This window comes from Alosa sapidissima, chromosome 21 (assembly GCF_018492685.1).
Source record: "Alosa sapidissima isolate fAloSap1 chromosome 21, fAloSap1.pri, whole genome shotgun sequence".
NCBI classification, from domain to species: domain Eukaryota; kingdom Metazoa; phylum Chordata; class Actinopteri; order Clupeiformes; family Clupeidae; genus Alosa; species Alosa sapidissima.
In genome coordinates this window covers 12,298,096-12,316,057 of record NC_055977.1, presented here as the reverse complement: position 1 = coordinate 12,316,057, position 17,962 = coordinate 12,298,096, and the positions used below count along the sequence as shown (strand labels likewise).

Genomic DNA, 17,962 nt, shown 5'->3' with positions numbered 1-17,962 from the left:
ATAACTCAATACTAATATATAAGGCTCTGTCATCGAACGCGACTCAGCCAATCATAATCAAGGACCGGAACTTCTAGCCTACATCACAAAAGCGTCAGTCGTGCATTTTTAAGAAATCATTGCATATTAGCACTATCACTTGTAACAACTGAAATAGCCCATTGTTTTACTTTCCAATAATGTTTTATACTGCAAAGATTACTGCTTGCAAGATTGAATACATGTTGCATGGTGCATTTTATAGCTTGTTTGGAGTTGTTAAGGGTGTCATCACAATCAGAACTTCACATTGCTTGGTTTGGGTCGAAAAGGCCGGTGAATCACAAAGTGGCGCTTGGAGGACTCCAAGTAGTCAAAGTAGTTCAGCTGTAAATTGGATGCAATTGTCTTGCCCTGGCACTCCAGCAGCTGAGAAAGTGAGAGAGAATAACGTTATCAAATAAGGTTATGGTTGTCAAATACATTTAATTCTCTTTCTCAACCATTCCACCCTTACTAATAATAACTTGGACTTTCATGGTAGCAAGGTCGCTTAACAAATAGGGGGGGTTACGGGGTCAAAGGACTTAATGCAAATAAATGTTTTGATGTGCTTTTTGAACATGGGCAGGGATGGGGCAGAGTGGACATGGAGTGGTAGACTATGTCATAGTGTGGGAGCATTGACAGAGAAAGCCCTGTCCCCAAAAGTCCGCAACCTGGTGCAGGGGGTGGCCAGCAGGTCCTTGTCAGAGGACCGCAGGGAACGTGACTGAGTGTAGGGGTGGAGGAGATCTGTGAGGTATTGTCATAATTATTTGTAATAAATATAAATAATCATATAAATATAATTGTATGAGAATGTGCTACAGTGGACGTCTAAAACATAGGATATACAAATTCTAAACTTAACTATGTTTCTTGGTGTTTTATGCCCCAAACGTTGTCTTCAAGGCAGCGCTGCATGAAGGGTTAGGCATGGGTTAAGGTTAGGGTTGGGGTTAGGTTTAGGATTAGGTGCCTTTAAGTCAGCGGTGGCAGCGCTGCCTGGAAGACGACGTTGGGGCATAAAACACCATTGAGCCTTAACTATAGTATATGAAGATGAAGCGCTAACACTGTGCTCAGCCCTTACTCAGCCATATGTGTGCTCCATGGGTAATGAATGATGCACTCACCCTGTATTTCTCAGAGAAGCCACAGAGTGCATGGCAGTCTATCTTATATCCATTCAGAATGAGTCTGTACATGAGAGTTCCTTGAGCTCCTGTAGCAGTATGAGACTAGGATGAGTCAAAGCAAGAAATATGGCAAAAGTCTAAAAGCAGGGCACAAAGTTAGACTTGTGTGTTTTCAAATGTATTTCCCTGATATTTCCCAGATCTTAAACTGAATGCTGTGTTAAAGAACCTGGTTAATATAGGTTGATGGGAGACAGGGTGTAGTGGTAAAATAAGAAGTGGGTTAATATGAATTCTGTGATCACGGTAAGGTGGACTGCGCCATGCGAATCAGATTTTTTTTTTTTTTAAAAAGCATTCAGAACATGCTTGATAATGGTAGAGGTTATTGTATAATGTTTATAACAATACCAGTGTAAATGGTTCATAGAGTGTTGATGAGTGTACATATTGTGAATGTGGATAATAAAGTGTGATTTCTGAATGTTAAAAGTTGCAATTGGTGAATAAAGAGGTGGATAAACTCTATTTCTGAAATTTAAGAGGTGGATTAACTGTGTTACTTGCATTTAGCCCTCGACTACAGCTCTGATGGGAGAGGTAATATTATTATAATTATATGCATATTTCTTATACTGTACAGTATGTTATGTAGTATAGTATATCACAACAATAAATCTCCTCACCAGTTTTTTGTGTAATGATGCGGATATAAATTTGGTTAAGGGGCCCCCTGTGCCGCAGGTGTGTGTGGATGTAAAATCGGTACTCCTTTTTGCTGTGGTCAATCACAAGACGCCGGCGGCAGGCCCCTGAACTGATGAGCCACAACGACACCCCCATGCTGAACACAAAGAACGAGATGTATGAATGGGCCGCCTGAAACAGCAGAAAGATGCTTATCAAGACTATGCAGTTGACTAGTTGACATAAGTACTTATATTTATGTGATTGTGGGTATACTGACATTATGCTTAAATGACATTGTGATGAAGTTATATAGTAATTCATGAAGTGCACTAACCTGACTCAGGTTAGAAGTGCACTTAGTCAGGTTAGAAGGGCACTGCACTGCATTACAATATCAATGACCAGCTTTCTTTTATTTCAAACATTTTTGAATTTGTATGTCAGCATCAAGAGTGCCATTATTTTTGGTCCAAGTTTTACAAAAACCATTGATGTCCAGAAGCGTCTAGGGAGAGATGATCTCCCCTTCTACCATTTTGCACAAGAGGTTACCCCGCCTACTCACCACACTGTCCACAGTCACGTACACAGCCATGCCGATAGTGGATGCAAGCAACAACAAAGCTCCGTTCAGTAAACTTTCATGGAAATATTCATATACAAAGACTGAAAAACAAACATAAAAAAATAATACAGAATCTGCCAATAATCATCCCATGTTTTTTCTCTCAGGATAGATAGCATGTTCAAGTTTTGAGGGACAAAAGTATGCGTATGGAGTAGAACATAGAAAATCTATCATCGGGCCTTACCATCATCCTTTTTAATGAAAGGGAAGCTAGGGTTTTGCAAGATCTTTGAAGTGAAAGCTTGATTGGTGACGAATAACTTGTCCCTGTATTTGTTAAAGATTCCAATCGTCATTCTGCTGAGACAATGGTGTTAAACTGTCCTGTGGAGTTAAATAAAAGCTGGTCACAAACAATTAGGCGGTTTATTTATGGAGGTCAGAGAGATTTGATGGCATGTATTCAATGTCAGATTTTAACATGTATTGGGCATAGGCTAGTCTGACTAAATTTGACATCAGGGCTATGTTTAAGTTGTACTTGCCATACCAGATCTACAGTCTACAGCCTATAACTGGGCAGGAGTTTTTATAACAATAACTAACAATCAAAATGTAGCCTGCTATGCTATAGTCAGATTTATCATGTCAATTTATTTGGTACACTTAGACAATAGCCACCTTATCATTTGACACACAATTATATCTGAACTACCTACATTTGATTTAAAATACGGTATACACAGGAGAGATGTGAAATTACAAGTGCTATGTAGAGGACAACGACCAACACAAATATTTTAAATATGTTTGTTTACTTACTGTTGCTCACTTAGCAGAGAAGTTATAGGCTACAGAAATGGAGTTCAAATAGTCACCAAAACAATAAAGGTATGGTTGACATGGTAACCTGTAGGTTGACAACATTCCAAATCCCAAATCCAGTGAAGGAAAGAATCCCCCTTCAGATTCAGAGAGATCTTTGAGTATGTTTACGTGGACATTCATATTTCGAGTATTGACCATATTTAGAATAGGCAATATTGTATATAGGGGGGTCCGGGACATGCTTCCCTGTACAAAAATAAATAAATAAATAAATAACCCCTTAAATGATGAGTTCTGGCGAGTTTTGTGGAAAGAAATGGTCAGATTGAGACTTACAACATCAACAGATTTACAGTGTAACTCCAGGGTAAAAACACTATTTACCGTAGTTAACAAGTTCAAACTTCAGTCTACAGACAAACCAAAATATTGTAAACTGTATACACAGAGGTTATAACAAGACCTGTATCTGTAGGCCTTGTCAGAATCTTGCACAAATCCAATGGTAGGACAGGTATAGTTACACATACAGTGATTTCTTATTTACCAATTTAATTCATAGATTTAACAGATTGAGTTTGTGTAACTATAGTTTGTCAGATTCATTGCCCTGAAAGAACATTCTACTGTAAATGCAGCTGACCACAGACAAAAGTAATCTGACCAAAGCAGTAAGCAAAACACAGACATAATGCTCATAAGTTTATTAGAATTAGGTGCAAGTTTTGAAAATATTTAATATTAAGACTTCTTAGTCAGTACACGGAACATCCTGGCAAACATGTTGCGTCTACGAGGCTTGTCTTCAGAGGAAAAGCCAGACACTAATGAACAAAGTCAACATAGTTGAGGCCGTGAGAAAAATAGTGTCATAGTATTTTGTATCAAATGAATATTCTGTTTTCAGATATGTCACCAAATGAAAAAGGTAAAGTACTTACCTGTATTAGAACAGGCTGATTCAATAGTTTCATCTTTGCTGGAGGCATGTTTGAGGCTGTCTTTCTTGACGCCAATTTTGAATTTCTAAAAAGAGCATCAAAAACCTTAGAGTAATAGACTGTGTGTGTAAAATTCTTAAACATTAATGTTAGAGTGCATAATATCAACCTTCAGATTAATCTTTGGCATCTTTCCAAGGAAACAAAGTAAGCCCTTCCTGGGCTGCGTCTTCACGTCTGGGCTGGTAAAAGTGGAATTGCTTTGGCCCTCCATCTCACACTCATTAGGTGCAGAAGACAAAACAACGGGAGTCCTTGTTCGCACTAGCTCACGTGTTAAAATGTGATCACAGTCTCCTCAAAGGATGGATCCTGAGACTCCATTGCCATAAGCTCTTTTGAACCGAATTCCTTCTCTAGATCCTTATAGATGGCCCTGTAGACCTTGTGAGCCTTGACATGGGCGCAAGTCTCATTTCGTGAGATGCCTGCTGTAACATCCAAGTTATAGAAAACCTTGTCTATCAACCTTCTGGACATGTCTAACATATCATCCGAAAGGCTGTTTCTTTACCTGAGACAGCAAGCATATTACCAGTAAAGAAACAAGGCTGGTGTAGTCTTCGTATCGCCGTCCACTGGAGAAGTGGGTAAAGAAGTAACTGTGACACCATGTTGGCCCTCACAAGGTGGTTCAAGAACAGCAGAACTTGGGCTCAGGGAGAGACACTCAGCATTAAGAGAGGGTAGAGGTACGTTATCCTCTAGTATATCTGACAGGGAGGTGGCCATGATATCACTGACCATAACATTACTGATAAGGGTCACGGTTTCATTGAGGATCTGTGATGGCGATCTTGAGGCTCCCTGGCGTGGCACCTCATCTGGTGTATTACGCAGAACACTGGGACAGGATTTTGACGCTGAAGCTGGCTGCAAGGTGTTGTCCTGATTGGAGCTCTAGAGTGAACTGAACTGGAAAAGTGGCAAGAGCAGGTACTTCATACTTTCCACCGAGTAATTAGCCTTAATTAGCTGGACGATGCTATCTCTCTTGGATGCCTTCTTAGCCCTACCCACCTTCAGCAGTATTGAATCTGAGGCACTCTTGCCAGCGGCCAGGGCCATGGCCTCGGGTGACTTGTTGCCCTCCAGGAAAAGACAATACACCTCACCGGTAAGACTGGGGGAGAAGTAGCAAATGCTTCCCCTGGAGAGGACTCTCTCAATCCTCTTTGGAACTGTGGAATGATCATCACATGGGACAGCACTCTTGTCTTTCGCTAAACCAAGCTTGGAGATGATTACTTTAGCCACTTTGACAATTGTATCCTGAGTTATGCAAGCATGACGGTGGGCAGATCCTGTGTCTGACATGTCTATGTATGTATGTATCACAATGGGCCCCACGGAAATGCATCTGGTGCCAGCTGTTGAAGAAGCAGATGATGGGTTTGAGATCTCTGAGGCTCCTCAGATGATACATTTCGTTCACCTAGTCCATTTTCATCATCCATCTTCTCTACATTATCAATCATGGAATTAACAATACTCCACATCCGTTTCAGCTCATCTAAACGTTCAAAGTCAGCTGAATTCAGCAGTCCCTCTTGAATAGTCACTAAAATCTTGCTGACAGCCTTTTTGGCATCTGCATCAGTTCTTTCATTGGTTTTGATACATGTGGGCATCTTCAGATGATGAAAGTCTTTGAGTTTCATCTCTAGCATTTGAAACATGTTTTGAGCTGTGTTCCATATTTCGGCATGACAAACTCTATTGTTTGGTTGAGACCTCGAATATGTGGCTGCTGACTCAGCTCTTTTGTTTCCTTGGAGGACACATTCTGCATCGTCTGATTCATCTTGAGATGGCCTGGAGTGGAAAAGCTTTTGTATATCTCTGACGACTGTTCTAATGATGTCAGATGCAGTAGACTGGGTAGGCAGAGTGGTGGTTTGCAAGGAGTCCTGAGGCAGTTTGGAATCTGACTCAACAGCAACATCAAAACTTTCGGCGGATTGAAGTAACCTGGCTCACTTTTGCTGTTGCATTCCTTTCAATGTCCTCACTGAAAATGATTTTTGGGATTGGAAGAGTAACATCAGTATCTTTATCTTCTAAATCCTCTGGAATGGGTGTACCTGGCCTGGATACCAATTCCTCTCCAAGCTTAGACATAATATCATCTATCAGCTGGGATCCCGAAGATGAGCTGACCGAGTACCTTCCTTCACCAGAGTCCACTTGGCCTACTGGTTAGCACTTCGGTCTATTACTCTGGTTAGCCGTGGCCTACTGGTTAGCACTTCGGACCTGTAACCGGAGGGTTGCCGGTTCGAGCCCCGACCAGTAGGCACGGATGAAGTGCCCTTGAGCAAGGCACCTAACCCCTCACTGCTCCCCGAGCGCCGCTGTTGTTGCAGGCAGCTCACTGCGCCGGGATTAGTGTGTGCTTCACCTCACTGTGTGTTCACTGTGTGCTGAGTGTGTTTCACTAATTCACGGATTGGGATAAATGCAGAGACCAAATTTCCCTTACGGGATCAAAAGAGTATATATACTTATACTTATACTTAACCCCTCACTGTTGTTGCAGGCAGCTCACTGCGCCGGGATTAGTGTGTGCTTCACCTCACTGTGTGTTCACTGTGTGCTGAGTGTGTTTCACTAATTCACGGATTGGGATAAATGCAGAGACCAAATTTCCCTTACGGGATCAAAAGAGTATATATACTTATACTTATACTTAACCCCTCACTGCACCGCTGTTGATGCAGGCAGCTCACTGCGCCGGGATTAGTGTGTGCTTCACCTCACTGTGTGCTGTGTGTGTTTCACTAATTCACGGATTGGGATAAATGCAGAGACCAAATTTCCCTCACGGGATCAAAAGAGTATATATACTTATACTTATACCATATACACTCTAGCCATTTGTTCTTTGTAGACCATCAAAATCTCTGTCATTATCTCCTTAGTGCACTCATCAGCATCAGCACCCAGAACTTGGGCATCAGTAGTGGCTCCCATTGGTTGGGAGGCTTCAGGGTTGACCACATTCTCATTCTGGTTCATTTTATTCAGTGCAACTGCATGTGCAGGACCACTAGTTGATGCATCCTCCAAAGTAATCCCTTGTTCTGGCCGTTTGCCCTTAAAGGATAATTCCGGTGTGATTTTGACCTAAAGTGTGTTGAAACATGATACCGAGTGTGAATGTATGTCTCATAGCTCACCTCAGCTTGTCCCCTGCACTCAGAAATCTGGCGCTAGTTAGCCAATGCTACCAACACAATGTTTCGTTGTGGTGCCTCGGGCATCGGCCTAGCCAAAAATAATTCCGTGAAAATGCATGGATTCCAGTTGCTGCTACTGGAAGCAACTGAATCCATGCATTTCCACTGAATTCTTTTTGGACCTGATCCCTCATCATACCTGTTCGTTCGTACTCATCGCTCGACTTATCGTGACTAAATTCAAGATGGCGTCGAACGGTAAAATTCTTTAAGGTACTGTCTGTATAAATCGTCTTGTAAATAAACTACCAGTGCTTTTTCAAAGTTCTCCATGTCTCGTTTTAAATGTCAAGGCCCTTGTAAGTCTACCAATGAAGTATGGAGCTACTTTGAGCCTCGTAAATGGTGTAAAACAGTTATTTATTTGCATGGCTAGGGCGATGCCCGAGGCACCACAACAAAACACTGTGTTGGTAGCATTGGCTAACTAGCGCCAGATTTCTGAGTGCAGGGGACAAGCCGAGGTGAGCTATGAGACATACGTTCACACTCGGTATCATGTTTCAACACACTTTAGGTCAATATCACACCAGAATTCTCCTTTAAAGTTCCACAGGGCAAAGATCTGTCTGACTTTGTTATGCATGCTTTGGTAAAGTCCAGCGGCAGCGGAATCCAGCATCACTCCAGGCTTGTTGTCACTCAAGTTGTCAGGTATGGCCTCATCAGCTGATTCTGGAGTCCCACTCACTGTCTCTTTGGTCAAATCAATGCCACATGCACTGCTAGTAGAGGTGTTTAATTCAAGAGAAACGTGGCTTACTCCTGACCCTAGAAGTGCATCACTCACTCCTTTGAAGGCTTTTATTTGGAACTCCTCACTACAGAGTTCTTCAATGCATGGAGCTACAGGAGCTTCCTCAAGGGCTGTCCTGGTTGAACATTCATCATTATCAGAAATGAAAGTGGCACAGTCACTGAGAAGAGTCTCTTTGGATTGGAGAGTTGAGGCTGAGGATGAGGACGTCAAATCATCAAGCTGGTAAAGTACCCTGTCCAGAAACTGGCTAGTTTTTGAAGTCGTGGATGAGAGGGGTTGCTTTTTGACCCCATTAAAGTATGCAGCAAGGAAACCTCTGAACACCCTTTGTGCAAGTGTCCAGTTGAGGCTCAGTTAAAGCCGGAATGGGTTGTGAGGATTCAATGTCAATCTTCACAGAGCTCTGCAGAATCCTCTGAGATGGCCACAGATAAACTCTTATAACTTTAGTTAGACAACGGCAGGCCTTGAAAAGAGAGGCCTTGGCATTCCTGTTCATGTGTATCATTTTTATTGGGTATAACGTCACCTTTGCTCTGATAAAAGTGTGGTTGTTTGAACAGGTCCCTCACCGTAGTGTGCACCTTGTGATAGATGTGGACTGCAGCCTCTAGGACTGAGCTCTTTTTGGCCCCAGTGACACTTGCCTCATAATCCAGGGCCTCTTCAGCCGCAATTTTCTCTGCCTTCAGAGAATTACCCTCACATGAGCTAGCCTCATAGGACTGCGCTATTTTCCTTATCTCACCAACAAATGTTTCAATAAGGATTGTGGTGGCTGGGTCAACTGTCTGAGGAAATGATCCCGAAAGGACAGGAGCTGACCTTGAGGAGATGGCAGGTTTGTTCTCTAAGATATTTCCAACAGGAGAAGCACTTGGAGTCAGACGAGAATTAACGGACGGAGTAGAAAGAAAGCCGTGGACACAGAGTACATCCGTAACAGCCAATTTGGAGTGGAACTCCTCACTAGATAGCATCTGGGCACTTTCAATGGTGTTAGCTTGTTCTAAGCTTCGACTTTTACAGTCCCGGTCGATGACAGCATCAGCTTTAAATTCCTCCAAGGAAGTGCTACGGCAAGCCAACACTTGGACAACTTTCTTCAGAGTTGCAAGAATATTTTTTGTTGGCTTGAATTTATCTCCATCTTCCAGACAGTCTTCCATTGTTTGAATTAGAGCATCCATTGTGTCTCTTGCTGTGCAGGCCAAAGTGGATTCAAGAGTCTCATCCTCAGCAGGAGAAACCTGGGCTCTTGCTGCATCCTGCTTGGTTGAAAACCCACAAAGCCTATTGGAGACTTGCTGGAGCATCTCTGTAGTCTCCTGAGCACTAACACCATTCTGACCAGACGTCCTCAGTGCCCTAAAGACAGAAACAACTACCTCTTCAACGACGTGACTGGAATAGTCCCGCAGGTCCCCACTGAGAGACTGGGACTGACGCTCAATCAATTTCTTCATCAGGTCTTGCATGACACTGAGGCATAAACTCTCTTTAGTGAGGTCAAAGCTGGTCTCCAGCTGATCACAGAGAGCAGTCGATTTGAATTCCACCAATGAGGTTTTAGACCCTTAAGACATCATACGACATAGATTAGACTGCAGAAGGACATGTGATACATTAATATCGAAATAATTATAGGGAAGGCATACAAATTAATTAGAAGCTATTGTTAAGTTACAGTAAAGACATTATAGCGTATATTCACCTGTATCTGTATGTTCGTCTGTATAACCATAATGTGATGTGTGCTATTAATATAATAAAATATGAATTAAGTATGAGTAAGAGTATGTTTAGGTCACAATAGTCTAGTTTAAAAGTCATAACACTACAATTCAAAATCTAGTTTTCTAACACACTGAATCCTAACGGAATCCTTTTCAAATGACTGAGACTGATTGATACTGTACCTGTGAGACGGAGAATATTGGCCTTTAGGAAGGCTGGGTGAAGACGGTGCACTTCTCTTTCGGAGGATTTTGGAGAGGACGCCATTCTTCATAATCATCACATCCACGTCATCCTGAACAAAGCTGTACAAGGTTCTGGGACGAGATGACCTGGAGCTGCCACTGGAGGGTCGACTGGCAGCTTGGGGTGTCGATACCCGATGTCCTGCCTGTGTGTCCTTGTCCACCATTTGGTAGAGGGCCGGAAGGACAATGTGCAGTGAAGTTAAACAAACTACTTTTGCTATGTCCACACATGTTGTGAGAAATTCTTCTCTTGGCACCTGGTTATTAATGGGAGGAATAAATGATAAATGCCACACACATTGCATGTTGTCTGTAATATGAAAATACAAGTCCAAATGTGATTTACAAAATCAAAAGAGAAAGAACTTACTGGAATGTCCATTTTCAGAGAAAAAGCAGTCCATTCCCTGACAAAAACAAAGAATATTTATGACCGCCGCTAGCGAAGCGTTCATATAGGGATTGTCAAAGTTTTTTTTTTTTTTTTTTTTTTTTCGTCATCTACTTCCTGAATTTTTGGTCAACGATACCCGGGACACCGAACCACCGGGGCACATGAAATTTGGTGGGTATGTAGCCCCACTAGACTTTTACCACTAGAAATTTCGTTTCGTCCCCGGGGGCCACTCCCCCCCCCATGCTAGGCCCCCCGAACCGCAAAAAAAGCAGTTTTTCCTAAATGCCAAGTTTCGTAGAATTTCATCCATGGGGGGGTCTAAAAAAAATTAGGTTATGTGTACATTTAGTGACTGTACACTCATTGGCCTGTAGATGGCGGTGCACACATATACACATGCACACACACACACACAGGCACCCACATACTATCGGTATTAGAACGGCAGATACATAATTACAAATTCAGTAGGATTAAAAGAAAGTCAAAATAAATATTCATCATCATCATCATGGCTGCATTTCCAGTATTGTCGATAAGTAGTCGTTTGTCCACTAGATGGCGCATCGTTGCAGTTCCAACGTTTTGTTGGAAGTTAAAAGTGGGTTGGAAAAACAATGGACGCTTCCTACAAGGACTGTAATTTACAGCAGAGAACATCTAATAAGGATAGGACGATGTTCACATGAAATGTAATTCCCATTTCTTCTTGAAGCCGAAATAAATCTGAGGATGTTTATCGGACATGCTTGGTTTTTACTGCAGGTACGTTAATCTTATAATATCAATAAGGACCTAGGTAATGTTACCGTTAGCGTTGGTTGAGTGATGGAGGCCAATTTGATTGATTGCATTTGTAGAAAACTATAAATGCGGTTATACCAAGCAAATTGATAGCAGCACTGTAATTGTATCTTTCGACTGTCATTTATTGCACGTGCTACAAAATCATTCTGTGCAATGGAAGATTAACCAACGTTACACCGGTCTGATACAGTTTTGCCTATACATGCGTGAGACTGAGACGCCTGTTTATTTTGTTTTAAGTGCTTGCAGGATGTGAGAGGGGAATCGATGTGCTTTGATTCCAGCTTGGTAGTTGTAGTCTGTGAAATTAAAAAGCACGTGTGTGTGAAGTAGGCCTATCCAAACAATGACACCTTCATTTCATTATGGCTGCTTTAGCAACACACCTTAAGCTACTGTGTAGTGGGTCCCATTTAGAAGTGGCTACTTCATTCGCGCTTTCATTGACTCATGAGGCTGCGTGAATTTTATTACAACTTTTCGCCACGATATGGCAATTTAAGTCCGCTTGATACTGTAAGGCGTAAGCCATTGGTTTCCAAAGGAGATTTACTTTGTGTCGCCAGCATAGCCTATTGACAATTTATGTTGTAAATAGGCCTACCTTATAAGCCTACCTGTAGCTTAGGGAAGCTAACAGCTTTCTATTAGGATCTAGTTTGTTAGTTACAGTTATGTCATAACTCCCTGATGCATTTTTGCATTTAGAATAGCCAGAGCGTGGATATCTCAATCGGAAAATTAAACAATATCGGGTGCCTATGGACTAGGCTGGGTGAACCCAGCCTGATTTGCCCGCTATTTATTTTTTGATTTCTTAAAAGATTGAGCTTGGTCTGATGAAAGCCAGACTAGCCATGGACCTCAGTTACACAATGCAAGGGAACATGAATCAGCCTATATTTGCACGAACAATAACGGACAACAGCTCTTCAACTTTGGCCCGTTAAAATGTGTATGAACAGTCTAGCGACGCCTTTCATCAAGACCCATTTGGACATGTCAGTTATTTGCACCACTGGTTAGATGTAAAATAGCATTTCGTTTCAGACTTTGTGTATTAACAATTTGTGTATTAACAATAACGTTTCAGACTACTGTTACTTAATTTGTGCATTGACAATAAAGTATTACATGAACTAAAGATGACTAGAAGAAACATTCACTTCAGCGAGAACTCTGGAGTTTCCAGGGTAGGATTACTACATATCATCGAGGAAACCATGAATTCTATCAAAAAATTCTTGATCTGAACCTCACGTCAGTCAGGGAGATGAAGCTTGGGAGGAAATAGATTTAACAACAGGACCTTATACTGTAAACATTCAAGCAAAATAAACAAAACAAAAAATCGTACTCTTGATTCGGCTAGTCAAAGTCCAGACCACAATTCAATAGAAATGTTTTGGGTAGATCTGAAGCGGGCAGTACATGGCCATGTATTTAGCCAGTTGTCCCTCCAACTTCTCTCAACTGGCTGAGTTCTGCTAGGAGGAGTAGGCAAATCCCAGTGGTAGACGAAGTACACAAATCCTGTACTTGAGTGAAAGTAGAGATACACATGGTCAAATGTTACTCCAGTAAAAGAAGTCCTCCTTTTACATTTCCACTTGAGTGGAAGTACCAAAGAACTTGCCTTCAAATGTACTTAAGTATTGAAAGTAAAAGTTATTTGCACCACTGGTTAGATGTAAAATAGCATTTCGTTTCAGACTACTGTTACTTAATTTGTGTATTAACAATAACGTTTCAGACTACTGTTACTTACTTTGTGCATTGACAATAAAGTATTACATGAACTAAAGATGACTAAAATCTTATGTAGAAGAAGAAACATTCACAAAAATTACCTTTGTTTTTGATAGCTGTTGAAAACGGCATGGAACTGACAGAGCTGTTTTTGTTTATAAATACATAAAAAAAAAAAAAAAAACATTTGCTTTTCCCAAATACAATGTAGCCTACAGGTGTAAGTGACCTTTCATCAATCCAGTTGCAATGGATGAACTGTGATGAACTGCCCTACTTGTGATTGTTTAGAGATTTTAAAGGTTTTATAACAATGCTACAACTTCTTTGGCTATTCTACAATCTATTCACCTTTTCCGCACCAGTAGGCTACTTTCTGTGCAGCCGCACACACACACTCAGGCATGCCAAACAAGCATACACAAACGTTTCAAGAGTGGGGGATGGAGTAAAATATGGAGACAAATTTAAGTGTGATTTATTTTCGCGGAACGGGTGTACAGGACTGAGCAACGGTCATATTTTGTACCGCTATGCGGTACATCTAGTTATATTTACATTCAGTTAGACTAATACAAATATATTTGATCTCCTGTTATGTTAGGATATAAATTAAATAAAAGACACTCCTCTGACAGATCATCAAAAAACTTAAGGAGCTCTGCGATATAACTCCCATTCTGGCGCTGAGCTCTTGCCTCAGTCTCAGCCATTGTAGATATTGCAGGTACAGTGCCACCTGAAGTTAATTTATTTCATTAATTAAAGTTAATTAATTTTAACAGAAATATACAAATAATTTCATCTTGAAGCCATGGAACATTACTTAGAGGATGAACTGGAAATTACTGCAACTGTAAAATTCCGCATAGTTTTCATGAGATTCTGGACAAGTAAATCTTACCTGTACCAGCGTCAGTGCTGAGCCCATACTCAGGTTCGGTCTGCTTGGGCTGCAGCATTTTCTGAAAGACATTCAGATTTTGCTTTGCATAAACACCTATATATAGTCTTAAAAGTTATGGGTTTAAGATATAAAAAATACCCTACCATTGATTTCCTGTAGAATCGCCCCTGCACATAGGCACAGTCCTGACTGTTAACGCGTTTTCTTCACACACACGTCCACTGTCACTAGATAAATGCTATCTTATCTCAAAAGTGATAAATTCACATCATGGACCTTTGGTGATGTCACAATGAGTCTTGCGTTGTTGCGGCTGCTCTGTGTGCCACACATTCGAATCAACACGTCTTTTCCACATAATGTCCGCAGCAAAGATTCTAGAACAGAGCTCTGTTCTAAAATCTTTGGTCAGCAGTGCCATTGATTAGGCTAGATTACCGCACGTTTACCAATATTTCCAAGCATCAAACAGTGTCATTATTGTCCATCCCTATTTGGCTATTCAAATGGTGGCTTACGGGCCACATGCAGCCCAGAAGCAGCCTCCGAGTGGCTCAGTCCGTCATCCCGTCAGAATGCAGAACAACCATAGATAAAACCCGATAGAAAAAACTCCTTCTGGCCCAGAAACTATTCAGGAATGCAACACTTAGCAACATAATGCACACCTTGCAACATAAACAAACATTTTCTTAAAGGCTAGCCAAGCCTAGATCAAAATTGACGGAACATTTTCACCGCAAAATTCGTGCGCTGTAGACTCTCTAGGCTACGTTATTAGGAGAATACCTTAGCCTAAAGTTTTATTTTGAACACTTAGGCTACTGGGTCTCACTCATTTGATCCAAATAACAGAAATACCAAACTCATGGTAGGGTAAGTGAAGTTAGGCCAAGAACCTAGCCAATTGAACAAGTGAACGGGACAACACACACAACACACTTCTTCAGTAGCAACAGGCGACCTTAAAATGCGCCAGAGTAGTTGGAATAAAGGAAATCACATCTACACAGTAACATTGTTTTTATCCAGCACAGTTTTCGATTCTAAGAGCCCAGCACTGAAAGGGGGCCCCCCGAGAGGACCCCGATAATACTATTTTTTAGCAGCGCCCCTGGGTGTGGGGCTGCTTTTCTGCCTCTGGACTTGGACAGCTCTAGCCTGGAGATTCCAGACCCTGGTAATCTAGATGATTAAAGGTCTGACCACGAATAGTGTAATGGCCCAACACGAGGGGCAGCACCAAGCGTGCATTTGAAAATCTCACTGCACGCAATTGGATAACACAATACGTCCAATGTTTACGGACTGATTCCGGACTTCAGCGAGAACTCTGGAGTTTCCTGGGTAGGATGACTCCATATCATCGAGGAAACCATGAATTCTATCAAAAAATTCTTGATCTGAACCCCACGTCAGTCAGTGAGATGAAGCTTGGGAGGAAATAGATTTAACAACAGGACCTTATACTGTAAACATTCAAGCAAAATAAACAAAACAAAAAATCGTACTCTGGATTCGGCTAGTCAAAGTCCAGACCACAATTCAATAGAAATGTTTTGGGTAGATCTGAAGCGGGCAGTACATGGCCATGTATTTAGCCAGTTGTCCCTCCAACTTCTCTCAACTGGCTGAGTTCTGCTAGGAGGAGTAGGCAAATCCCAGTGGTAGACGAAGTACACAAATCCTGTACTTGAGTGAAAGTAGAGATACACATGGTCAAATGTTACTCCAGTAAAAGAAGTCCTCCTTTTACATTTCCACTTGAGTGGAAGTACCAAAGAACTTGCCTTCAAATGTACTTAAGTATTGAAAGTAAAAGTCCTGAAATGTATTGTTACTAACAGTTGCATTTATTATTTTTTAAATTAGCCTTTCTTCATTCAAGGACAAAATCAACTAAGAATTGTTGTATGTAAAAAGAAGTAAAAACAAACTAATGTAATATCTTATCTTAGATACTTCAAAGTAACCACTTTTTGCTTTGTTGAATGCTTAACACTTTCGGACCAAAATCAAGATGTTCCCTTTTGTGTTTGATAGTGTCAGATTGTCTATCATTGTCTATCATTGCCTATCATCATTTGCTCAATGGTGTCATAGTTATAACATCAATATTGTGAAAAGGGGTCAACAAGGTACAGTAAATAGTCGATATAACAATAACATAGGTTAGGCAACACCATTATTTAAAGTATAGCTCACTTAATAGAAAATACACATGTAAGTACATATGTATTTGGACAGTCTTTTTTTCCAAAAGGAACTTCAGTTGTCACAAAATGTAGTGGATTGAAAAGTAAGATATTTGGCCTGTACTGGAGTAAAAGTGAAAAGTTTAACAAAATTGAAATACTCAGTACACATGAAAAAGCGACTTAAGTACAGTAATTGATTAAATGTACTCAAGGAATGTCCGCCACGGGCAAATCCGCAGAACCAGATGTGACACTGGTTTGGGTACAGAGGATGTTTGGTTGAAGTAGTAGTGTAAAAGGAGCTGTACAAGAAATTAACTACATGGGTTCACATACTTTTGCAAATTTCATATTTTAAGTTTTTGTTGAATAATGAAAATATATAACTTTCTTTTGCTTCTGTCTATTATTTATTTTATTGGTTTATTTGATAGAGACCATGTATATTTATGAACATTGTATAGAAAACACCATGTAAAAATGCCAGAATTAGTAAAAATAACTAATTTTCATTGAAAGGTCAGCTTTACAAATTGGGGTTTGGATGTGCATTAAATAAGTTTATTTTATTATTTTTTTGTAAAAAAAAAAAAAAACCAGCAACTGACCATGTCTAAGGGCTCACAAACTTTCAATCAGCACTGTATACTGTAGAGATTGGTGCTAAAAGCTCGAGTTACTGCCACCTTGTGGTTTTATGTAGAAGTGCTACCTTGTTGCACCATCCCCTTCACTATACTGTATTCACCAATTACATATTGAAGGTGTGTATCAACAATATGTTTTCCATAACAGGTATCCTTGTACTCAGACCAACTCCCAAATGACTCCTGGAATGAGACAATGTCTAAGTATAAAGAATGCAATGTTCCGCTGTGACCCACAGAACTTTGTTTTGGGGCATAAGCCACCAGCCTTAATCAGAACTGTTTTGTTTGTTGTGAAGATCACCTTTTTGACTTCCAAGTTCCAGTTTAGTTTATTTGGCCTTGTGTCAGTATAATTCCACATGATAAAAGCTGAAAAAGATATCTACACCACTCTTGAAGAGTTAAGAAAAATTAAGCCGTGTGTAAGTACGTTAGGGTTGATAGCTGGTTTAGAAACCTACTGAACACATAATATATTCATAATATTTAGGGCCAGCTGCATGTGGCAATATGGTGAAGGAGTAAGGTCCAGCTGCTAGTGAGCAATGTTAGGAAATCATGCTAGTGCTATTGCTAGTGATTACAGATGGAGCAATGTTAGTGTTAATGCTAGTGCTAGTGATTACAGATGGAGCAATGTTAGGAAATGTGGATATGGAAGATAATGATTGCTTTTACAGTCCTTTACTTACATAAGTTGAATTCTTTAATATATAACTTTAACTAAGTTTGGAACCAGTCACTAATAGTGGTCAGCTCAGTGCCTGATGGACAGGGTGATGTTTCTACACGGAGGTTGTTGATAACAATTCCAAAGTGTCTGAAGGACCTCGATTAAAACCTCGTAATCTTTCAAGGTGAATTTGGAAAACGATCAACTGCCAGCCGAAATAGGGCCCGCAAAAAGAACTGCATTTGTGAGAACATGAACTTTCTGGTTGACCCATTTTTTTAACATGGCTTTCTGACAAACCCCTTTCCCCTCAAACAGGCAGACATGCACAGACACACACACAGTCAGAG

At 40.8% G+C, this 17,962-nt stretch overlaps 2 protein-coding genes across 8 annotated transcripts; both read right to left on the bottom strand.

Moving 5' to 3' along the window:
* Positions 1 to 218: 218 nt before the first annotated feature.
* Positions 219 to 3,314, bottom strand: LOC121696296 (transmembrane protein 249-like). Of its 2 annotated transcripts, none has more exons than XM_042077714.1 (6): positions 3,241 to 3,314; positions 2,663 to 2,802; positions 2,416 to 2,516; positions 1,847 to 2,039; positions 1,158 to 1,246; positions 219 to 408 (listed from the first exon to the last, which is right to left on the bottom strand). In XM_042077714.1, the coding sequence occupies exons 2-6, from the start codon at positions 2,772 to 2,774 to the stop codon at positions 277 to 279; spliced, it is 627 nt and encodes a 208-aa protein (XP_041933648.1). In that variant the 5' UTR covers positions 2,775 to 2,802; positions 3,241 to 3,314; the 3' UTR covers positions 219 to 276. The 2 variants fall into 2 exon arrangements, with proteins under 2 accessions (XP_041933648.1, XP_041933649.1); XM_042077715.1 differs by having other exon boundaries at positions 2,663 to 2,821; positions 3,241 to 3,309.
* A 555-nt stretch (positions 3,315 to 3,869) lies between these two features.
* Positions 3,870 to 14,318, bottom strand: LOC121696293. 6 transcript variants are annotated; one of them, XR_006026282.1, is made up of 8 exons: positions 14,235 to 14,318; positions 14,089 to 14,149; positions 13,286 to 13,329; positions 12,793 to 12,973; positions 10,602 to 10,638; positions 10,166 to 10,488; positions 4,188 to 4,272; positions 3,870 to 4,070 (listed from the first exon to the last, which is right to left on the bottom strand). XR_006026282.1 is itself a non-coding variant. In XM_042077711.1 (8 exons), exons 6-8 carry the CDS (start codon positions 10,248 to 10,250, stop codon positions 8,693 to 8,695), a joined length of 1,257 nt encoding a protein of 418 aa, XP_041933645.1. In that variant the 5' UTR covers positions 10,251 to 10,488; positions 10,602 to 10,638; positions 12,793 to 12,973; positions 13,286 to 13,329; positions 14,089 to 14,149; positions 14,235 to 14,318; the 3' UTR covers positions 7,951 to 8,692. The 6 variants fall into 6 exon arrangements, 5 of the variants coding, with proteins under 5 accessions (XP_041933645.1, XP_041933640.1, XP_041933641.1 ...); XM_042077711.1 differs by lacking the exons at positions 3,870 to 4,070; positions 4,188 to 4,272 and adding exons at positions 7,951 to 9,821; positions 9,961 to 10,003; XM_042077706.1 differs by lacking the exons at positions 3,870 to 4,070; positions 4,188 to 4,272 and adding an exon at positions 7,951 to 9,821.
* Between the last annotated feature and the right edge of the window lie 3,644 nt (positions 14,319 to 17,962).

Excerpts from the sequence above, each read along its gene's own strand:
- LOC121696296 (XM_042077714.1), bottom strand. The coding sequence starts at position 2,774 with ATGACGATTGGAATCTTTAACAAATACAGGGACAAGTTATTCGTCACC. Across the intron at positions 2,040-2,415 it reads ACGTGACTGTGGACAGTGTG|GCGGCCCATTCATACATCTC; the intron begins GTGAGTAGGCGG and ends CTGCTGTTTCAG. Across the intron at positions 1,247-1,846 it reads CATCATTACACAAAAAACTG|GAGCTCAAGGAACTCTCATG; the intron begins GTGAGGAGATTT and ends ATACTGCTACAG.
- LOC121696293 (XM_042077706.1), bottom strand. Across the intron at positions 9,822-10,165 it reads CAATATTCTCCGTCTCACAG|GTCTAAAACCTCATTGGTGG; the intron begins GTACAGTATCAA and ends GATGTCTTAAGG.